Consider the following 24,559-nt stretch of genomic DNA (forward strand, 5'->3'; position numbering starts at 1 on the left):
AAATTATCCAGTCATCCAAGTTTCTTCCTAAGACTTGCTTCTTCCCTATACGTTTATTTTATGAAGCTACAGCCTCTCCTCCCTTTCCCCATCAATCCTTTCTCTCTTTCTCTTTCATATGACCTCACCATACCCAAAATTGTGAAGAGATTGGTCTTATCACAGTTTAGCAAGATACCACCTGCCAGCTGAACTGTGACAAATCCCAGCTGGCCTTACAACACACAGACTAACAGGGACTGAGGCTGAAACGATGGACAGCAGCTCAAGGCCATCATTTAAACCACTGAGTACCCTCATCCACAAAAATTGTGCTAAGGAAAGAGCTCAATAACACGAATGCTGCCATCACCACGTTCCTGTTCTAGTGTGCACTAGATCTTTTGACTCTCTCCTCTACCTGCAACTGCCTTCTTTTGAGCCTTACTAAGCCTTTTACAGCCAACAAGGTGGACAAAATGCCTGTTCTTTGTACTCACACTACAGTTGACACAACGTGACCCCAATCAATCATACGCTTCTACCATAACAAAATTTACAACAGCAAATAGTCATTCCTCCCTTTCCCCAGGACTGCCCTTCTGAAAAGACAATCCTGGCAGAAAAAGCTAAGAAAATAATAATTCGGTAGTTATTAATAAAATAGAATGAAGCTTATAAAGAAAACCTCAAAGGAACCTTAAGAGATATTACTTTATTATTACTCCTGCCATACACAACACTCATATTTTCTAACTCCTAGAATAGCCAGATATGCTCTGCATTCAATCAGGTATGCAACATGATTGTAATAAAAACATTCTCTAGAATTAGAGACCTGTATTTCTATTAGCAACCATTTTACTCACTGTTTAAATAATTCATTGAACTCAAGGTTTCAGGCATGAATAAAGGAAGATGTGAGCACGCATTGGGTTTCACTGATTTGTTTAAACACACAGGCAATATAAAAAACTTTAACAAAATAGACTCAAATTAGAAAGTTGACAAGTCTGAGCAACTACCACACTTCCATGTGCTTCAAGACTTTAACCTTACTGGCTCAGGCACTGCACTTTACTGAGATAAATAAATGTGAACAGCTCAGCCACCAGGCAAACCTACCAACAGCCCATAGCTTATTTCATTGCAAATTTAAAAATCACCAGCTTCCCATTGGAAGAGTGATCTATAAGCACCTGTACTTAATAAGCTACTTAAAAATAATCTTGAATCTGTAGATCAAAAAGATTGGTTAGTAGTAACCATTGGCAGTTACAAGTATAAAACACTTGTTTCATATAAAACTTCTGCTTCCTTTTCTTGAAGTTTTCACAGAACTCACCTTCAGGAAAGCACACACTGAATGGGGTGTCTCAGTGTTAGACAATTTCCCACCTCACTAAATTGAACTTTTTGAAATGTTTATGGTAGGCACTCAATTCAGCAGTAACTGACCACAACCACAAGTCTGGTTTAACTCTGCAATTAGAGTTAGGTTTGTTAATGGCAAGACCAAATGTGCACTAAACCACCATGTCATAACTTCAAGGGGAGGAACAGCCTTTCCCAAACTGAACCAGAAAATGAGGTCCTGGCCAAGCACACACCAGATAGTACCTAACATTTACAAGGAGCAGTTCCAGGTCATTGGAGATCTCAGCACATCTGAACATGTTCTATGTGGAAGCATCAGGCTATTTCAAATGAACCACAGGTGGCCAGATCTCACCAGCTGATCTGCTGCTTTTTTGAATGGTGGATGTGCCTCTCTTCCCCTTAAGCTCCCAGAGATGCACAGGTCTACAGCAAATAGCACGGTCTTACTTAATGATCTAGAGTTGCCGTTCTTTTTCCCTATAAAATTCAGAGGAAGTAGGATTTGGATGTTTGTGATTATTTGGGCAGATCTTGTTAAGAAAGTAGACTCAGCTACCTATTTTATACAGCAACACACATCAAATATAGGTTTGACTCTTTGGTTTCTCTAGATCCTCCCTGGACACAGAAGGAAGTTGAACAAAGCTCAACAGGGTGAAAGAATGACAAAATATATGCAAAGCAATCTGTCATTTATATTGCTACAACAATTGTGCTAAACTCATGGTGCCATCCCTATTCTCTTCTAGATTAGTTTTGGATTTTTGCTGGATTTTTTTTCTGCAACAGTCCCTGAAACCTTTTCTTGAACACTCATGTAATTCAGAAAAAAACATTATTTTACTGGAAGGCAGGATTTTAAGAGATATGCAAGTAAAAAGTAAGAAAAAACACTCCCAGTTCAGGTAATTTAATTTCTGAAATAAATTATCAGGACAGGGGGGAGGGTTTTCTTTTATTTCAGCACAGCTCACTGCAGTGCCTACTGTGCTAACCATTAGGGCTGCTGTAATTCTGATTTGTGTCCACTAGTCAGTGTGGAAAGAACAAGAGAGGAAATTCAAGCAGCAGTTAAAATGTCTGTACACTTAAGCCAAAGAATAAGTGTGCAGCACAATAGAGAGAAGAGGTCCAGCAAGTACTTGGTTTCTTTCTGACCTGGACTAATGTTCCTGCTGCCCAAAGAAATTAATAAGAAACCAACAAATAAGTTCTTAACTTAGAAAACAACTTCTCTTAGCAGTTGGTAAAGCACTTACAAGACAATATTGCAAGGAAAGAATTCTCTAAAAGCATCATGAGTTTTGTGAGTATTTATCGTGCTCTCTTCATCCAAACCAACTCCCCCTCCATTTCCCTCCTAGGAAATTACCTTCCAGTTTCCCCTCATGGATAAAAGACTCTACAGATGCGGGCACTGCTTCAGCATCTGCAGTTGCATCAGGGTTTGTGTCTGATGTGCAACCCATCTCACTGCTATCACTTACCAATACAGCAGGACCAGGAATACTGCCAGCAAAGCCAGGGTGACTGTGGTACTGCTCATTTCTAGGGAGGCAAGTGCCAGAAGACCTACAGGCTCCATTTTCCTCCTCTGCAGCTCCAGCCTTGAATGCTGTGCACAGGGGAAAGCCTCCGCAAGGGCTGATAAAGCCTTCCACAGCTAAATGAATGACATCTGCAACAAAACAGGAACCGAGAGAGTAAAAACATGTCAGGCACAAACTGCAAACCTTTCCTCTTCTCATCAACTGCACACTCTGAGACAGAACTCGAAGGTTCCCTGAATGGTAAAATGTAGCAATTTCCCCCCTCCCACTGTTGTTGACTGTCATGCCAGTAAATATTTACATACCCACCGCTTGAGACATCAGTGTTGCTGAATAGGTTTTTAGACCTCAAGTATGGGAAGCTGGGGAATGTGTGGGGAAAAGAAATGGTGCAGACAGCATGACCATGTTATAGATCACAGAAGAAAAATATAAAGGCACTTCAGGGGTGCCCTGACATACAAACAGTGGTGTTCCCTAAAGTAACTAAAATAGAGCATTTTTGCAATATAAAACTTCATTAGCACTTAATTTCCAAGCTGCTTATACCTTGTAAAGACTGAACAAAGTAAACTTAAATTACCACAACTAAAAGGAGGAATTAGAGGAAAGCTGGTCTAATGTGACTTCTAGAATGCATATAAAGAAGGAACTAATGAGCAGAAAACCCCAATTTTTTTGAGCAGTACCAGATCCATAAGTCAGCATCTGCCACACTGGTGAGTCCACACAGCGCTGTTTGGCTGTATCATCTCAAGTTCATGAGGGTACAGCAAATTTTCCTGGCTCAGTGCACTATCCTCCTTGGAGGTATCACTAACCACTCTCTCCAGAGATACTTTGGCTACCCCTACTTTGTATTTCTAGTATCAGATTTACACCAATATGGACAAATTTACTATATCTCTATTGTGGTACAGTCAGGCTGCCACAGCCCCTTGAACAAGCCGCACAAAATAATCAAGTTTTGACCGTAGTTCTGGAAATTGTTTGTTCACTGTATATGAACTCTTCAGCTTTATTCCATATTTTCTGCCTGCAAGGAGGCAAAACCTCAAGCCTGTTTTGAGCATCTGATCCAGTCCAATTAGAAAGGTAAACTAAAGAATACACCTTGAAGCACTTCTATGAGAAAAGTCCACCAACCTGTTGTACACTAAAGTGACCAAATTCCATAATCAAAAAAATCTTCAGGACAACATCAGAAGCAGCAGCTTGCAAGTAAACACCTCTGCCCATGAAAAAATTGAACTGAACTGCCCAGTATTGCTTGTTACTTATGAAATCATAAATTCTCATATATGTGCTTCAGAGTTTCCACCCATCCTAAACAACCTACTTGAAAGATAAGGAAATCAATGCTATGCAAAAACTTGGTTTGTGAATTATATGGTAACCTTGAGAACCAGAAATTCTGTAAAATCTGATCCTCATAACACATCTGATGAAGAGTGGTTTCTTTTCTTACTACCCCAAGACAATAGCTCAGATTTAATGTGCAAGGTTTCTCCAATATCACTGTATTACATTTCCTGCTTTTATCAGAGAAGTTAATAATATAGGTATCAAAAAAATAAAGTCTCTAACACAATGGAGTTTAATTTTAAGAAGATTTGGCTCTGCTCTAAGTGAATCACTGCTATTTTGGTTCTCTGTGCTTCACAACTGCATTAATTCCTTTCCAGCCTCAGATCCTTACAGAATAAGTAAAAGGTGTTAACCAGCTCATCAGCTCCACAGAATAGCAACGTAGTTCACAGAAAACCTTTCTTCATGTAACAACAAGTCAACTGCTGTTCTAGGTCAATAACAGCTCTGCTGGACTGCTGCTGCTGGCAAGTTCTCCGTGAACAACTGCAACAAAATTCAAGACCACCGACACAAGGAATTAATCAGTGGGCACAAGCTAATTCCAACTGGCAACCAATCCTGTGGGACTTTCAAAAAGAGAAAAAAAATTCAAACACTGATATGCATCAAAGTCTTTTCTAAAAACTAAAGCAACCACCACAAAGGTAGAAGACAAAAGAAATATTCCAATTCCACTTTTATTTATTTGTCTTTTTAATAAAAGACATTTTTCTGTACATAGAGGACAAATGTTCTCCTATTAAATTCTACTGCACAACTCCTATCAGCACACATAGATCAAGTACAGACCTCACTTGTTTTTAAAGAAGCACTGAAGTCTTTTCCCAGTCACACAGAGAGACAGGAGATATGAATAGTTCTTAAACATATACTTAAGAAAGAAAATAGGGTCTCACATCAGAATCCAGTTTGGAAGAGAACACACAATTAAGCTTTTTTTTCCTTTTCTTTTCATCCTTTTTTGCTGTTGATAGTGGGGTTTTTTTGTTTTACTTTTTACACTTCATCACCTGTTTCTTGCTGAAGGATTTTAACTTGGCACCTCCAACCATTAGGAAGGGTGGCAAGCATTGATTCTAAAACCTACCTGGAGCACTTCTCATCACAGACAGTTATCATCCTGGAGTTAGGGACCTCAGCTCTGTGAAGAGTCACATAAATCCACATGATACTTGTGGGGGGAGAAGGAGTCAGGGATGCAGAGAGCCATGAAAACAAGCTATTTATCAATCCTGAGAACTCTCTTTACAAGTTTTTTACGTGAGAAATATCATCCTAATTAACACTTAATAACACAGATATTTTTCACCAACCTCCAAGTTCCTTTTGTGGAGTCACGCTGGCCAGCATGGTAACAGTAAGAACTAGGGAGACAGATAAAAAAGTCCTCCCTAACCACACGCTGGAGGAAGCCAGAGGCAAGCAGAAGAGAGCCTTTTCCTGTCAGACTGCTGTGAGTCAGCAGCAGCGCCTGCATTTGCATCCACAAGGCTTCCCTCAAGACTGCATCTACCAAGGCTTGCAGCTCCTTGACACGGTGCCATCCACGGTCCTCTCTTCCGTAGCAATTAAAATCCACAGATCACCACCTTGTTGATCACAAGCAGATGTTGACTAAAACCTACACTGAAGAGACCCATCTCATCCTTCATTCCCCACCACTGCCTGGGAGCTCCCCGGGAAATGGCAGAAGGAGTTCAGTGCTGAGCAGCCAGAGCTGCAGCCCGCACACACACACTCACAGCAGCAGCTATTAAACAGGGAAGTACACAACAGCATCCAGTCTGAGAGGCTGAATTGTTCCTCAACTGAAAAAGGACAAAAAGCTGGCACCCAGACAATCCAGGTTTTACAGGAAGCCTTTGTGCCTTAGAGCCCTGTCTGAGTCCTGTAATATTTTCTGTAAATGCTCTTCCAAAACAATGCATTTCAACTTCCAAAGGAATACAACCGTGGCTGTGAGCCTCAGAAATGCTTGACATAAACAAGTATTGTTCCAACATGGAATACAGAGTTTATTAAAAAGCAGGATTATAGACCTTCCCAGTAAACCTAAATCACGTTAAGGATTTTGACTGTCTTCATAGCATATCAAATGGAAAGAGCAGTCTTGTATTTCAGGAGCTACTGACTAAACCAGCTACACCAACCACACATTCCTGCTAATGACCAAATTCAATTCCTCCTGTGCTATTCTACCTCATATATTTTAGGTCTATAATAATCTAATTAAGGCTGAGCCACACCAACTTTATGATAGATGAAGGAAGTCCAGGAAGATGTTACATTTTAATTTTATAGCAGTTTGTGTCTATAGAAATTTATAGCACAGTCTTTAGATCAACAAAATTCTGCTACAGACAGCTTAGCCACAAAATACCGCAGACAAAATACCACAGAACAGCTTAAAAAAGAGATTAATCAGGCACTAGTTTATGTATAAGCTTTAACAAAGCCCATGTAACAAAATGTAGAAGTATATATGGTGACAATTTATTTTGAAGCAAAAACCTTTCCAGAGCCAAAATGAATTCTCAATTGTCTTGAAGGTAGACCAATGGAAAAAAACCCAACAAATTCCAGAGGCACATTTCACAGAGATTTTCTTCTTTTTTTATTTTCTTTTTTTTTTATTTTATTGTAAACAACTTTAATATTCAAGGTACTGGGAATAATAATGTATTGAAATAGAGGAATTTACAGTGGCCATCTGTGACTTAATTATTGCTATCCCTGTTCAAGGATTGATTAAGCAGTTTAATCAGATGATTCTGTACTCCTGCATGATAAACTATGACAAACTACCCAACAGACAGACCACCAAGGCATCAGAGACTACTAATAAAGATCCTGCTCTACATTTAAAACAGACAAGAGCACCAAAAGGACACCATGAGCTCATGGGAGATTCTTGAGTCACCTTGAATAAAATCACTCCATTAAAGTGGATCTCAAAAGGCAAACACAGTAACTGTAAAACCACACTGAGGAGGACACCTTCATGGCACTTCCAGCTGAGAAGCAGAAAGACACACTCTTACACTTAAATTGTTTTGCCAAGTCAGAACCTGGTTACATTAACCTAAATGCTTCTCAGGAAACAGGAATACGGTTTAAAATTCTAGGAAAGCTAAAATACTATGCAAGCTTGTACTTCACTAACAAATTTAATCTTATCTGCCTAAAAGTTATGGTACTTCAAACACAGTGAGTATCTTAGAGTCTAAAAAACTCATTATGCTAACTATATGTAGTGCCACTGTACTAAGTCCCCTCTGAAGCAACAAGCTGTGAGATATCCTAGTTATTTCAAAGAACTCCTCTTAGAAATAGCACAGATTTTGTGGTCAAAAGGAATGACAGTTTCTTCCTCTTGCTGTGAGAGTTCAGAATGAGTTTCTAAAATAAAGTTACCTTTGCTAATAGTGACATTAAGATCTTGCAGCCCCTGTGAAATTCCAGAGAAAGCAGAAATTAGTATAACATCTGCTGCCCGTCGCCAGGCATTTCTAAGCAAATTGACTTTATTAAATAATTGGTAATTTGTTTATATTTCTATAGCTTGCTTTAGAAACATTGATTGATTCAAGCAATCCTATAATTTCATTGTACTATAAACTTGACTGGAGATAAATAAGGATTTATGTTCACAGATCAATAGCTCCACATTCACAGAAAAAGCCAAAAAAACCCTGCCTAAACTAGTCTTGTAGTTCCAGAGAGACATACAAATGTTTGCAAAAATATTATGGTAAGAGCTGTTAAGTTGTAATTTTTTTTTTTCTGAAGCTCAGTTTTTAAATACCTGAAAAATACCTAACCTTCTTTGTCTGATTGAAAAGCTACTCTAGATAACAAATTCCAGGCTTGAATTCTCCAAACTATGTTGGTAGAGGATCAAAGGTCAAAAGAACTGTGAAAAACTCAACAGAAGTACCTTGTTCTATAACTTAATTAAACAAACTTACAGACTAACACAATGCATTTATCAGTACCTTGTCAAAATTCAAAATGACAAATAGGAAATGCACCAAATGTCTCAAAAACCTTGAACTTCAGACAAGGTAAAGAACTATTTTTTACCTGAGGTCCAACAGAGTTTTTTTCAAAACTCATGCACCCAGAAGAAACTCCAAAGATGTGAATGGAGAATGTGCCCATGGGTTATGGCCTGCAGCCTGACAAGAATGGTAGAATTCTTTAGAATTCTTCCCATCTGGAAACCATGGGCAGTATCAGCTGTCCCTTTATGCCTTACCTCTGTCTAAAACCAGAGGGTCTGGATACAATTCTCCCTCTGAGATGGATAAGACAGCAGAAAGAGAGCAAATGAATGTGCAATGTATTGGATGATACAAACATGCCAAAACCAGAACAGGTACTGCATGTCAGGCACTACCACCACGAGTCTCTGCACAGAAAAAGCAGTAAATAGGCAAAAAGCTAAAATAAAGGTGGCAATGAAGCAAGTTAGACTAATACTATTGCCACTGCAATGGTTCTCATACCTCAAGAAGCCCAGAAGCTCTTAGCTTACATCCACATGTAGAAATGCAACCCAACTGCAAAGAAACTCAAACTGACAGCAAAAGAAATCACTAAGGACCAGTTCTTCAGCAGTTCTTTAGTGGCATCTATAGAACCACTTCTTAAGATGCAGAAACATCCCTTCACAGGACACTGTCCTGGAGATCACTATGTGCAGGGTTTGGTAATGCTGCTCTGACTCCTGCAGATGTTGCAGGTGAAGCTGTTGCCCTGTTGCCTCTCGTGCCTTTGAAAATGTTCTCCATGACAAGCATTTCAAAATGACAATAACTGCACTGTGAACAACCATGATGAATATTCTCAGATGACAGTAAGAACACAAAATGTGTGGGGTGCTGGAACACACAAAGCTGGGGGAGGAAGACACATTAAACCTTCACACTGCAGGGCAAAAGCAGGGACAATATAAAGTACCTTGAAATGCCCTATTTTCACTCATGGCCCTATACAGAGTGTATTTGTTTCCTAAATGTATACATCACATGATGAATAATTCTTGGTAGATCACGCCAAATATTCCCAAAGGGCTTCTCACCATATGAAAGATAACTAACATGCAAGTTGCAGCCCCCTTATATGTGGCAGAGAAGCACATGCAACATAGGGGCAGATTTACTCTGGTTCAGCCTTTTGTGCTTTCCCATTCGTTGGGCTTTTTTGCTGCAGACCTTTCTGCTGACCACTTGTACACTAATTCAGTAAATCAGGAATCCCTTCAGCCATCTCATTCTCAGCAGGTAAGTTGCAACAGTGACATGCATAACCGGTGGGGGGGGGGGGAAATTATGCAATTACAAAACCAACACTTCCAAATCTCAAGCTCTTTCTGAATTCTTGGTTTAGTTGAGTATTTTGCTACAGCACTGATTGTTCATTTGTGCAATTGTGATAAATACCAGTTTTACTGGGGGCAGGGATTGTCAAGCTCAAAGAGAGGAAAAAAGTGCTCAGAAGCTGTGAAACTCAAAGGATCAGGGCTAAAATACTAATTAAACTATTTTAATTTCTCAATTAAAAAAATGCATGTTTTTCCTGAAGTCTCATGGATCTGAGAGTAAATCTGTGATTTCTGAATGCCTGAGGTTAGCAGTACTTGTAAAAGGACATGAACCCAAGAAGATGACCTATTAGCCAAGGGAAGAGAGGTTAAGTGGAAGACTAAATAACCTGACGTTATGAGTTGAAACAGCAAGAAAAACTTAGCCTCAAACAAGATTTCAACCCCACTGACACTCCTTCTAACTTCATCTCTCAAAGTGTACTGTAGATGGGATCTGAGCCTGAAGTTTACAGTGTTCAGCTTCTTTCCTACCTTCTGATGCCTTCCACCAAGCGGCAGATAAGCCCAGCCTCATACTATAGCTGGGCTAGTACAAAAAGGGAATATGTATCCTTTTCAGGGTATGGGGAACTTTCTCGTCAGGAGTCCCAGCTCTGTCTGTGGCAGCTCAGGAATCCCCAGGGACAAAGGGAGGTAATGATGAGCTGTAATTCAGACGGGCCCCCGCAGATGCATGTGAGTATTTTAAGGGTATAGCAAAGAATTTTTGAAAGTCTGGTGCAGGTAGATGCTCTCTGTCCTCGTGTGATGCACTCAGCTCTGTGGATGGAGAGCACCAACTCCAAACATAAAATATTGTTTTTCTCTCAGTATGTGTAACTCCAATGAACCTTATTGAAGCAGTGAGGGTACACAGAGAAGATTACACTCCTTAATGTGCAGTTACAGCTGTACTGTAAATGCAACATTACACGCTTTCTATTATGGTTCAAGACCACTCCACTCTTCAAGACTGTTATAAACCTCAGAAAACAGGGGTTTATAATGGAAATGCTGAAACACACAACTCTAAAAACCCCAGCAGAGAGGAAATACAGCTATAAATTCAGCTTTTCCAGCATACACTTTGGCAAGTTATGAATAATACGTATTTCTACACTTACAACAGACAGACGCACTCAGGGTAACCTTTGCTGTAAAGGTGGAGGATGGAAAGAGCTCAGAGTGGAAAGAGCAACCTTTCATCTTGTGTTTTACAGAGTTACTGCAACTGCAATGATGACATAAACCCAGCAATTGAAATTTAGTAGCCTGTGCAGCAAGGCTGAATTTTGAATGCAGTTTTTTTAGAAAAGGGTGGGTTATGTTCCTGGGGTCAGCAAGAGAAAGACATGAGCCCCCTCAAACCCCCTCAGCCTTCTTTGTTTTGAAAAAAGACTTGGCTGTTTGGATGCTGTTTAAAGGACATTGTAAATCAGCTTGCTACCCATTCAAAAACAGATATTCTATATATATTGTCTTCTGTATATAATCTGGTCCCTATCTTCTTAACACTACCAAGAAGCAAAATTTGGACTGGTAATTACTGGATCTGCTAATGTAAAAAAACCCTGTTCTGTTTGGCAAGAGAAAGATGCGCAGACAACCGTACTACCACTGTTATATTTGGAGGTTTCTTCAGATATTAATAGCAACTGCAGAGGTGGGTCAATGTAATCCCATTAGCCATACCACGCTGTGTGATTTCTGGTGTGTATGAGGAAAGGAAAACAAAACCAACACAATTGCCGTTTGGGAGGAGTGCTGATGTTGGGTAAACAGGGAAATCCATGCCTGTGTTAAATATTGCAGCCTGACTGTCAGATGGGGAAAGATAGAGTAGGGAGGTCCATCCCTCCTTCAGTACCAGGAGGGAGGGGGCAGAGGCTCCCACCACTGCTGCTGCCTGCACAGGGCTTCGTGCCTCCATCACCATCTTCCACCTTGGTCACCTGCCCTGCCTCAGGGTTTCAGCGGCATCCCCAGCCGTCACACTTCTCTAGAGACATTCTTGCAGGAGTTCTGACACCCTGGCTTAACTTGCCATATATACTGTCCATGTACAGACAAACACTCAAAGCTCAGCAAGGCTGCACACAGGTATCATCCCTGTTTTTCATATTAGTGCTGTTTACATTTAATAAAGTTTTTTGAATGTGTAGGGAAGTCTTTCAGATTGAGATGCCCCTAAAAATTATTTTTTATTCCAATTCAGATGTGCTCATAAGTTATTTTCTATTACAAATATATCAACAGTGCCAATAATCGGCCTATGAGATACATGAAAAACTTCACCTGGAAAGCAGCCCATAAGACCTCCCCATTACAGCTGCTGGGATTTTTACAAAAATTGATTAATTGTTAGAAGGTTTAGAACTTCTTACCACCACTTCTAATACTAGCTGTATCATCCTCATTTCAGATCTGAGGGCACTGTGTTTAACCTTTCTGCATGTTTGATTCATGAAGGACACCAGCTTTTCTATTTTCTGTTTCTGCCCTTGTGTGTGACAGCAGTTCTGATGCCATGGTGTGCAAACCCCACACACCCAAAACCGTGCCTCACACTGACCCAGAGCTGCCAAGCCTCTCAACAGGAAGGGAATTGCCTCCTTGTCCAGACCTGTTCAGCTCAGCATTTGGCAGCCTCTGCAGAGACCAACAGCAAAGGGCAACGAAATTCCCAGCAGAACTGAGAAGTGCCTTTCACATCTTCTCTTGGGTGACACCTTTACTAGGAGGGTCTCCTGTCTTCACTTCCACCTTTTTTTTTTTAATAGATAGGGTCTTGCACCAGTAGCCTTAGCTAAAAACTCCCATTCTACTCCCACAATTTTCAGCCTGCCCATTGCCTGCTGCTTCACCCCAGAAGCAGTACCTGAGAACCAGTGACCCTGACCATAAGTAATGCATACAACGAATCTATGGTCTTCAGAATAATAAGTAAATTATTTGTGGGAAAGGACCACAAGGGTATAATTGTGCCATTGAACCAAGTCTCTATGCACAAGGCATTACTATCTCATGTACACTTAGCCCTGGGAGGTCTGCAATGTGTCCTTTTGCAAGGTATTTACCACAGCTATGTGGCAAATTTACACTCAGGTGTAAGGACCCACAGCAAGGCTGGAATAGTTTCCCAGGTGCCTGCTTGCCAGAGGATCACAGCCAAATTGTTTGAAGCGTTTTACCTTACCCAGGAAGCACACAAAACCATTTCTTCTCCCTCTGCTATCTGACCACTGCTCTGTTTTATTAAGCAGCAGGGTAAAACAGAAGCATTCCCAAGGATTTTCACTGTAGTGGTCTGAACAGCCTTAAACTTGGAGTTACCTCCAGTTGAGCAAACAGCAGATACACTGGAAGAAGGAAATGTACACATGCAGAGTCTATTGCAGCCACATATGCAAAATGTGTATTTGTCAATTTCTCTCTACTAAGACCTAGGAAGTCAACTTAAGAGGAAAAAAAAAACATATTTAAAAAGCAAGCTTAAATTCAACAAAAAGCTGGATGCTATAAAGACCATTATTGACTAGAGAAAGATTTACAGCCCCTCTAGGGGAGTGGGATTCCTACCCTCACTTTTTCTAAGACTGAATGATTATTTGTCCCACTAAGCTTTACCTAAAGGAGCCAACACGTCTAACCACGGCTGCGGGGGAGAATGGCACCTCTCCCCGATCCCACACGCTGACACTGCAGACAAGCCAAACTCCGACCACTGTGCCCAAGGATGTGCCACAGGAACGGCATGGCAAAGCTTCCCAGCCACAAGCACGGGGCAAGGAGGACTAGGATGGACCCTATCAGGATTTACACAGAAAACCCCCAGGAGATCCTTACCTTCAGAGGTCTCCCATGCCTTCTGCAGCGGTTCCTGGTTGGGGTGCCAGCCGCAGCTGCCCTGCAGCAGCCTGAGGGCAGCAGTGGGGCGCGGAGCCATCGCCGCCTCCCTCAGAACAGACAGGTGCTGGGACAGCTGCCAGGCAGGGCCTCGGGACTACAACTCCCAGGAGCCCCCGCGCTTCCTTGCCCCGTCCCCCTGGGCTGCCCCTCGCTATGCCCTCTGGGGGTTGTAGTTCCACCATCACCCCCAGCAGCTCCGGCTGACGTGCTCTTGCTGGGAAAGGAGGCTTTGCATGGCCGCAAACGAAGCTAACGCTCTGAGACCTTTAATACGTTTCTTTTATAAAAAGTCTTTGTATGTATGTCTGCATTACAAATAAAAAAGCACAAAACTCAGCAAATATTTTTGTCTCCAGCAAGGGGAAAATGGGAACTTAGTGTACTTCCAATTGTCTTTCTGCTTCTGGTGGGGTTTTTTTGGTTTGTAGTGAAGGGAAAAGGGAAAAAAGCGAAAAGTGAAAGCTCAGAAGCAACTGTTGCTGAATAGCTTTGCAAAATCAGATGGGAAAAACTTAAATGTTCCCATACACTAATTAGTTAATGACTGGCCTCAAGTCTGCAAACGTGCCGATACTTAACTGTATCCTCCACTGAAGTGCATGCAATTGAATCTCATACTCCAGTTGTTCCAGAAACTCAAGGCCTCTAGAAATTATAAGCATGGCTTACTAATGATGAGATTTTAAAAGTAATTAAGGGCTTATCCACATTGGGTGTTGCTGCAGAGTAGCTTCTCTTGCGTAACTCCCCTTTCCTGTTCTGGACATGTATTTCACACTAACACTGCTTTATTCTGAATTAGTTTGCCCTATTCAGGTTTTCAGTTCACAAGCTACCTTTGATGGACTGATGCAAGGTGAGCCTAAACTGCATATTCTGTTTTTACCTTGTGTTCAAGTGTTCATTTAGGCATTTGTTCCCTAAAAGCTAGGCATTTCTTTTGAAAAGTGGGGGTGAAGTTTCTCACACAGTCACTGCTGCCCTGAATTTGGGAGATCAATAGGATCACTGAATGCCATGAAACTCACAAAAAAACCCTTTGGGAGCATGGCCCTATTTACCTAACTGTGAATGTTTGTTTTTCTAACACAAGGCTGTGCAAACAAGAGAAAGTTCTCCTTTCAGAGTAAAATCTGCTCTTAGCAGTTAATCCTTGTGGGTAGCAAATTTTAACAATACTTCACAGAGAACAAAAAAATTCATAATCTGTCCAGAATATAGCAAAAGCTTTAATGCTTTGCCCAATTTTTTTTAATTGCATATGCATAAAAAAATATCAACAACGTTAATGTACAATGAGCCAGAGAAGTTCCACCAGGACCAGTAGGTATTAGACCCATGAATAAATCAACAGGTCCCCTTTACTTGAGGTGAAGGAGAAGGAAAGGTCCTAAGTAACAGGAAATAATACTACATGGGTGATGCAGGAGTTTTTAGTGTCCAGACAGGTGGTATCCATAAAGATTTCTCAGCTTCTAAGCAGGACCACACCATGACCATCTCTGTGCAGTTGCAGGGCAAGGTTTCTGAATGAGGAAGACTTCCCAGATGAGGAGCACATGATGTAGAGGCAGATACTGAGTCCTGCCAGAACTTCAGAAGACCCACATTGCTCTGTGTCTTCCAGCTCTGAGACACAGCCCAGCTCTGCATGGGACTGTAGGGAAGCTGCAGGACTTCTGTACCCAAATCAATCCACTGAATGGCTCCTGGATTCCGTCTCGCACAGGGAAGGGTTTAGCTGCTTTGCAAGGCACTAGAGCTCATCCTGTACTTCTGGAACAAATTGGCAGCACATGAATAGCACACTTAAGTCATAACCCGGATAAGCCTTCCAGGACAATTGAGATTCTACAGTATGTGACTTTTTATAGTAAGTTTTCATAGATTTGCTAGAAAAATGTGAGTTTTGACCTAGCACTTTTCATTCCAAGAGTTCTGAATAATCTATTTTAATGCAGGTTTATAAAAGAAAAAGAAAAAAAGAAAAAAAGATGTTCTTTCTACTTCAAGTTCAATTAATAGAAGATTTATTAATCACCATCATGCAATTTATATGAGAATTCCTGTATTAATGCAGATACATGAATGAGCTGAAATGGATTGCTTCCCAAAAATCTTATGGCATTAAGAGTGGAGTTACGTTTGCTTTCCCTTTTTGTTTTGAACTCTAGCAGTTGTTTGACTGAGGCAGTCTCTAGTTAAAAATGAGATGTAAAAGAACTGCTTCAGTGAATGCACAGGGTTATTACTTATTCCAACAGGTAATTTGCTAGTTTCTGACTTGCATAGCTACAAACACCATGAATAAGTCTATTGAAACTGCTAAGGTCCATCTAAGGTTTTTATCTTCCTACTTCCCAAAACAATAACGGTCTCTGTCATCTATTATTTGCAAGAATTCACAGACAATATCAGAATAAAGAGGAAGCATGGATAATACAGCACAAGACCCTCCTATTGTTTCACTGGAATAGGGAAATCCACTGGAGACTAAACTTTCTGTAAACAGAGGTCTGACGCTGGCTGCCCTTCTTCCCTGAGGACTCAATTGATGTGGGGAAGCTCAGCCCACCCCATTCACCTGCAACCCAGAGCTGGAAGACTTGCCATATATAAGGACCACAGCAGGATGAACATGCTTCTTTTCCCTTATGGAAGAGAGACACAAATTCCAGGTGCAGATGATTTCCCAAAAGCAGAAGGTAGGACAAGAATAAAAAACATTTAATGCCCATGGTGCTAGAGCTGAAAGACCCTTTCATAAGGGAGCTATGAACACCCTGCATCTCCACGTAGAGAGAAGAGTGAGTCAAATTCACAATGCCATGCAGGCTCATACATAGCAAAAGCTTTGCTTGTTGCTTTCACATTTTGAAAATATCAGAGCTTTCCTCAGCCTGTTCTCTTAAACACGTAGTAGCCAAGGGAAAAATGGAGGCAGAGCCAAAATAATACCCTTGCAAAGTGCCAAGCAGCAAAGGAAAGAACCAAAGGATTCACATTTCCCCTGAACACCTTTCCAGCTGCACCCTGGTTTCCTGGGCACTTGGCTGAGGCAGCAGCTGGTACTGTCACCTCACTCCATTCCCATCAGCATCCCAATGTGCAACCTCAGGGGACTTGCAGGATATTTCCATTGGGTTTGACTGAACACAGGTGAGCAGGGGAATAAACTTCCCAGCCAGCAGATCAGATAGTAAATACACTGCATGCTCAGTGCTTAATTTGTAACTTTAATGACATCTTGGGGGCTAAAATAAAGGGGAAGCCTATGGGAAAGCAGGGATCCAAAAATAAGGGTTGTTCTCCCTCCTGTGTGTGGGGGAGGCTCTGCTCTTCTCTCCCTCGGCACTTGTGGCAGATGAAATGGGCTGGGGAGGAGGACAGGAGGGGCTGGATCCCGGCGGGCAGGCGGCAGCGGCTCCGCATTGTTCTTGCCAGCAGATGGAGCAGGGCTGGCACGGGAATGGTGAGCGACAGGAGTGGGAGGCCTTCCTGCCCCTCTCCCAGGAGCTTCTTCTGGACTAGACGGTCTCCCCTTTCCTGCAGGAGGTTTCTCGTTCCCTCTCCTGGCCAGCGGATCCATCCCAAAGGTCTCTCCCGATGAAGAGCTGCATACAGCAATGAGGGCTGATGAGTATAAAAGCATCTATCTCTACTTCTCCACTGGTGTCTGCATGTCTATGTTTATATGTCCACAAACACCCGCTCTTTTGCTCTTAACCTGTGGATTACTGTGAGTAGACAGAGACCTTCTACAGGTATATAGAAGGTACAGGTATGGAAGTGACCACCTTCCATTTCTCCTGAACTATTTCAGTGTCATTGTCTCTAGCTGACAGAAGGGTTGTTTTCCACTCTTGTGTTTCTGCTGAGTTTAAGCCAGGATCAACATGAAAGATGGATATATTCATGTCAGGTCAGCAAATTAAACCCAGTGAGCTAAGAATAACCAGATTCCAAAGGTGAAAAAATACAGATAGGGTGGAAATGGAGAAGTACTGTCTTCCAGCTTAGCCCTGGACACAGGAATGAATGGATAACACCCCATGTTCACCTGCCAGTTTGAAGAGGACCTGTCAGAGTCCAGCTCAGCGTGCTGTGTCAGAGGGTCAGTTCTGCACAGGTAGCTCCTCTGCAGGTAGCAGGCCTCCTCATGGCGAAACTGCCCTTCTGTGCACTTACACTTAAGACTCAATGCCTGTTTTTTCCACAGATAATGACACACACACACACACACACACATATATATACATATATGTGTGTGTGTGTGTCAGTTTGCAAATATTGCACATGCACTGGCAAAAGAAAGGACAAGCAGGCTCTGATGGGTGGGCAGAGTTCAGTGAGAATTTTAATCATGCAGTTTAATGCAGAGGTAGTGCTGCTGGTAGGTCATCATTCAGTGCACATGAAGAGACAAGGATATGGAAAATAAAATAAAATAAAATAAAATAAAATAAAATAAAATAAAATAAAATAAAATAAAATAAAATAAAATAAAATAAAATAAAATAAAATACTTTCTGGTTGGCAAAGGGAGACATTTGCAGGTAGCTCCAATATCTACGTCACATTCTCCATTCTTTTGCCTTTCAGTTTTCATTATTCTACTTTTTGGAACCAGTTCATTCTTTCTCACAAGAGCTGGAATATTTTGTTCTTCTCTTTTTTATTATTGTTAAAATGCAGCTCTTTTGTTTATGTCACATATATTGTCTTCACCATCATTAATTAAGATATCACCTAGTGTTATGCCCATAGGGGAAAATCCAAGCTTTGTAAATGGAAAAGTACATCAGTGTCTCATTTGCTTTATAATAACCTATACATTTGAAGCCAAATGGTAGTTGTGTAGTTCTGGTATGTTCCAAAACTGCCATTCTGGTGTAATTTATTTTAGTCTGTTATAGAATAAAATAGAGATGATTGAATATCCTAAAGTTCATACCTGAGAAAGAATACTAAGAAATCAGCATGGATTGTACTATTTATTACACTATTTTAGGGGCAGAAGGAGATTTTGTTGAAGAAAATGCCTTTGACATTGATGTTTGAGTAATCTGCTACATAGACAGTAAAGAATAATTTTTATATGTTTTTTTATGGGGTATTAAAATTCTGAGGTGGCCAAGTTTCCTGACAGAAAAAACAAAATATCTCAGGGTTTGAACAGAGGCACCATCTGCCCCAGAATGACCTCAGACTAATTGACTGTGAGTGTGCATGTCTTTGTGTGTGTGTGTGTGTGTACACATGTGTACATGTGTGTGTGTGTTCTTTGTTTCAGTTCCATTATAATTCCTTTAAATATTTATTACTGGATTGTAAATTCTGCTGAAAACTGAGGCCTTTGCTTTGGAAAAAATAGACCATCACCTTCCACGGGTGTTGTCGCTCAAGTGGAATAGCCAAGTCCCTTTTGGAGAAACAAAAGGATTTGGTTATATAAACAAGTCACTGCACTGAATTATAAAAGTGGGAAAAAAAAGAACAAAAACCTGCTGACTGCTGTTTGAACTACTCCTTGGCTACGTGTGAACTGAGGTTCTGCAGATCTAGCAAGAAGCAGGAGCAATATTAAAATGAATTTGTTACTAATAGTGGAAATGGTCCAGCAAGCACATTTACAATATTCAGCGCTAAGGATGGCTTTGTTTTCAGATTGGTCTGTCTTTATTTTCAATGTAAAGCATTAATGAGCTTCTTAAGGAGATTGGGAATGGAAGAAAACATTGTCTGATCACCTTATAGCCCAGGAAAATAAAAAAAGTTCTCAGGTTGCTGGATGAAATAACAAACTAGAATGGGTTTCTACTTCTTGCGCTGCTATGAAAGCTTTGCTTCTAGATCATTTCCAGACACAAGAAAGCTATTAAAATCCACAAAGGGAAAAGAAATTCTACATTTATATGAGTTTTAAAACTTATTTTGGGACTTCAGCTTGATACTAGTGTATAGGAGAATAAACCTGTAATGTGAAAAAGCTGGTCAAAAAGAGGAACCCGGGACCAGACTAGCACTACAAACACTTGGGAAGGGATTTTCAAATAATATTTGGGGTTACACTTTATTCTGAAGGGTCAAAACTGGACCAGACTGCTGTGGATAGTACCAGCACTTAGGCTCAGGTATTTGTCTCACTTTAAACCCTACTGTCATTTCAAGGATATAAATAGGCTTGGAAAAATCAGATTATTGGAAGGATTAAATTGGGATCAGTGTCAGTAATAATCTATTCCTTTGTGGTGACACCAATTGAAACAGGGAAAGTTTGGGGGAAGGGCGTAACACTATACAACATTGCCTATGGATTGTGTGGGAATGAGGAACATAAACAAGGGGAAGAAGGGTTCAATAGCACAGCTCTCATGTGCCCAACAGGCAGGGTATACATAAGGGCAGAGAAATCCTCCCTGGAAATAACACTGGCCAAAGACACTCTCACCAAAGGCCAGTAACAGTGATGGAGTGCTAAAACACACCCCTGTTTCTAGTCTGTCAAGCTAATAACATCTGTCTGTGTTCTGTGTTTCCACACTTCCAGTCCCACCACCCAGCAAGCTCTAAGAGCCACAAAATCATAGAGGAATCATAAAGGGACTTTATTTCCTTTTTTTTTTTTCAATCACATTGCCTGAATCTTTTCTGTACAGTGTAACTCTAGTTACCTCCTAATGGGGCTGGAAAAAAAGGCAGCAGGTACCTGGCTGCCCTGTCTCTGGGGATTCTGAATTATCCCAGGCTGAGGAATGTCATTAGGTCTCCAAGCACCAGCCCCTCCAACACCAGCTCAGTGCAATTACCCCATCCAGCCCTCATTTAGCCATCCCCATTGCAATCCATGTAAGTGTTGCCTACATAAGAGCTAAGTGAGCAGAAGCTGGCCTAGGTTCTTTATCATTGCCCAATATACATTTCTACAAGTACAATCAAATTTATTTGGCTCTTTAGGATCCAGAATGAGTTTGATAGTGGTGACTTTGATATGGTGAAAAATTGCCCACTGAATGTTCTTTCAGCCAGAAACATGAGAGCAAGGTACACAAGGTACCTTGTGGTGGCTGAGCAAAGAAAGCATATTTAGATTTGTTTTCCATCTTGTCTTTCAAATAAAGTTAAAGACTGGTTTTTCAGTCTGGAGCTTTCCAAGTGAAATCCTGCCTCCCTGATAAGCCATTTTCTGCTTAATCTGCAGATGGTTAGAGGGCTGGAGCACCTTTTCCATAAGGAAAGGCTGAAAGAGTTGGGTTGTTCAACTGGATAAGAGAGGGCTCCTGGGATTCTTTCTAGTGGCCTTCCAGTACCTGAAGAGGGCTTATAAGAATGATGGAGACTGACTTTTTAGTAGGGACAATAGAAACAGGACAAGGAGCAAGGGTTTTAAATTATAAGAATGTAGATTCAGACTTGATAAACAGAAGAAATTTTTTACAATGGAGGTGGTGAAACACTGGCAAAGGTTGCCCAGAGAGGTGACAGAGGCCCCATTCCTGGAAATGTTCAATGTTAGGTTGGACAGGTCTCTGAGCAACCTGATCTAGATGAAAATGTCCCTGTCTGTGGAAGGGGAGTTGAAGCAGATGACATTTAGAGGTGCCTTCCAACACAAAGTATTCTATGATTCTATGGGAAAGGGTATTTCCCTGGATAGGAGTCTTTATCCTCCCACTGAGCACTGAGTGGACGGTGCTGGAAGACTGATGTCAGTGCATCTGCAGTCTTTGGGAAGATTTCTATAAATACACCCCTCTATAAGTCAGATAATGGTGAGAAGAAAGGAATGCAATGTTTCTTGGAGTGAATAACACTTCACTTATACTGCCCAGTGACAGAAGCAAAAATCATACAGTGGGTGGGCAATTCCCAGCATTGTTCCCAGGTGCTTTTCCAAAAATTTGCTTTAACTCTGTACAGTATGAATTATTTGGGGTTTTTGTAATGTTGAAAAAGAAATGGTTGATATTTGGAACTGTGCATTTATAGCTTTGTCTCTTCAGAGGCTTCCTCATAAAAGTGGTTCTTTTCACATTTCCCACCAGATTTTTTTTCCTTTTTTTTCTAAATATGCATTTAAATTTCTTCCTCTGTTTCTTTAGATGTAAAATGCAAGCCTCTGCATCTACAAAAAATCTCATGCACTTCTCTTTTCTTTCAGTCTTTCAGCTTCCCATTTTTACTTCTGCTCAGTTAATTACTCATTTATAATTATTTCCCTCTTTATTTACGTGGGCATGTTTTGGTTTTTTTTCCCCTGGAAAGCTGCTGCCTGGTCCTTGGGAGTCAGTGTAAGCTGACTCCAGCCCTGCTTGCTCTCTGTGAACCTTCTGGCGTCATGGAGCAGCTCTCAGCAATCGGGGGTAGGATCACTGGCTTCCTTGGCACTGGGCACTGAGCACTGGGTGCCCATTCCCTGTTTGCCAGGTGCACCTAAGCATCTGGAAATGCCCTATCATCCCAAAAGAATGGCCTCAGGTGGGTTGTGAGGCCAGAAACCCCCATGGGGGTAAAGCAAGAGGGACATGAGCGACTTGGGAGGGCGAGGAAGGGGAGGGCATCCCAGCATTGCAGCCTCCATCCCTTCATCTCCTTCTGCTGCCGCTCCTCCTCCGAGGAAAACAAACTGGCAGCAAGGGCACTTTGTGCTTCAAAGGGCCCCTGACAAGCACGTCACTGCTATTTGTGTAATGGCCTGAAATTCTTGAGTGAGCAGTGATACATAAAGGAAAAGTCTCAGCGTAATTACTGATCCTTACAGCTTTTCATTCCTGAAAATTTGAGGGTAAGGAAATAGATGTAAGGGTAAGCAGGAGATAAATGCTGGTTCATGGCACATTCCTTATTTAAACATTTTCAGTATGTCCCGGGGTTCCTGTCCCACAGGCAGGACTTACCAAGGGTGCAGTTCCTTTCTTCTTCATCTCTAAATCATCAAGATTTCTCCTTGGGCATCAGTTAGAACCATCAGAGCTGATCAAAAAGAAGGGGAAAAAAAATTTTACACAGATCCTCCATCACAATTTCCTTTCTAATTTTTTGTTTAAATTTTCACGTTTTAAAAACTAGTTTTGAACACTTCTTTCTTGAGGTTATGAGAAAATTTCCCTTTAGCCTCCCACAATCAAGTAAAAATAGAACAAAATACATCCCCTTCTATATCCACATTAAAGAAATTTATGCCTGTCCCACTTAAGAACTAGCTGCTACCATGACCTGCATTTTTTCATTTCCTCTCCACTTTCTTGTGGGTTCATATTAATTTCTCTGTAGTGGTAGAAATGGAGTTCCAGGCATGCATTTTTCTCAGAATCAGGCTGAGACTGACTCTCTGGCCACAGCCTTGGTCAAGCTGGTCAAAGGGTTGAGTTTGTCTGAGAAGCAAAATGTCCCTTTAGTACCTGTAGCTGGAAGAAATTCTTCCCATTCATGCCAGCCAGGCTCCAGCAGCCCTCTGCGTCATGCCAGTTTCTTTCTCCAGAGAGATCAAAGCTTTCCGTGCTGTCTGACTGGGACACTTCTGTGACCCTGCACAGCCTGGGAAGCAGTACCTCAGTTGATTTCAGCTCTCCCAGTTGACACAGTTTGCCGGATTTTGGAAAACATTCTATGGAAAAGAGTTCAGCAGCAGCTGGTGTGCAGGCCACAGGCTCTGTGGGTTCTGCTCCCGGTGCCACCGGTGCCAGCGCCGGTGCCTTGGCTCACATGCCAGCATCAGGGATGGAAGCAGGACATGATGGAGCCACAGGTACCAGGTACAGCCTGGCTGGGCTCACAGGCCGGGGCTGCTCGGCAGCAAACACAAACCTCACTTTTTCTCGGGTGCCCCGCATCTGAGCATGGGAGAGAGGACAAAGTCTCCAAGTCGAAGGGGCCAAGCACTCGGGTGGGAAGAGCAGAGTCCACATTCAATAACTTCCCTGCTTATCTCAATGTTGTACCTGGCACCACAGTACTGTAGCAGTTGGAACCCCATAAATACCAATGACAGATAGTAATTGGCACCCCATTTCTACCATCAACACACAATCTTGCCACTAGGAAGCAAGAACAAGATTTTCAAACCCAACTGGCTGAGCAAGCTTGAGGGTGAAAATAACAGGAAGATGTTAAAAACACTTTTTGAAAACAAAGACCTTCCTTTGGAGTCAAACTTTTTAATGAAAACAAAGCCTAAACCATTAGCCTTGTACCAGTAGCCTTTGGCTCCAAAATTCCCTAAGTCAGTTTATATCTGGCTGATAAAAGGGTAGTTGATTGATTCATTACAGCCAAAGGCTCAGCTCCCAGGAATGCATGGTGCTTAATATTTTTTCTGGGATCTCTTTGATCTCTGCTGGAGGTTGAGGAGCAGGCTCCAAATTATAAAGTATTTTTGGAATTTTATTGAGACCATTTTTCAGAAAAGTCACCTTCAAGTCTCCAAGATTCTCTCTAGAGACAGGGATGGTGGAAAACTTGTAGCATGACAGTTTTATCTGAGGAAAAGGAATATGACCAATCTTGAAGGAAAGGTAATCCGATCACTTTTGGACAAACACATGAATATGGACCAAGGACCTAAAGTTTTCTGCATGCTAAACCTAAAGCACAAGTTTCTATGAGGGTGTGTGGAAGCATAATAGATTTACAAATCTCTGTAGATCAGCTAGAGGAAGACAGGCATCCTACACACAGCACATGGGAGAAACTCACCTTTCAATTCAGTGTGTTAAATTCCTCAGCTCTATTCATTTCAGGTTAACAAAACACAACAGAGGTGTGGCATCTGCTCTCTACATCCCCCCTCTACACAGAGCCCTTCCCGTCCTCGCTTGTACCACAGAGCCCAGCAGGTCTTTCACTTTGTCTTGCCTGTCAGTTCCTGGTCACATTTACCAGGCTGCTGGAGAGCTCCTGCCATCAGAGCAGTGGCTGAGGGTCTTCTGGAGTCTGTGGATCTCCTCATCACAAATGGTGGTCAGCAGGGCTGGAACCTGCAGCTCAGTATCTGACAAGTGCT

The 24,559-nt window shown here is 41.6% G+C and overlaps 1 protein-coding gene across 10 annotated transcripts in view; it reads right to left on the reverse strand.

The window, feature by feature from the left end:
- TBXAS1 (thromboxane A synthase 1) overlaps nucleotides 1-24,559 on the reverse strand; it is a 258,727-nt gene that overhangs the window by 224,870 nt on the left and 9,298 nt on the right. For 3 of the 10 annotated variants that reach the window (XM_033514764.1, XM_015628572.2, XM_033514765.1), the window contains 3 exons: nucleotides 24,436-24,559; nucleotides 22,455-22,530; nucleotides 2,847-3,037 (listed from right to left, as the gene is read on the reverse strand). In XM_033514764.1, the coding sequence (XP_033370655.1) occupies nucleotides 2,847-2,944 (98 nt within the window). In that variant the 5' untranslated portion in view covers nucleotides 2,945-3,037; nucleotides 22,455-22,530; nucleotides 24,436-24,559. Of the gene's footprint in view, nucleotides 1-2,846; nucleotides 3,038-5,367; nucleotides 5,541-5,593; nucleotides 5,939-13,494; nucleotides 13,623-22,454; nucleotides 22,531-22,958; nucleotides 24,383-24,435 lie in introns of those variants that run through there. The other 7 variants (XM_015628575.2, XM_033514763.1, XM_033514760.1 and 4 more) reach the window with 5 other exon arrangements.

This window comes from Parus major, chromosome 1A (assembly GCF_001522545.3).
Source record: "Parus major isolate Abel chromosome 1A, Parus_major1.1, whole genome shotgun sequence".
Taxonomy (NCBI): Eukaryota; Metazoa; Chordata; class Aves; order Passeriformes; family Paridae; genus Parus; species Parus major.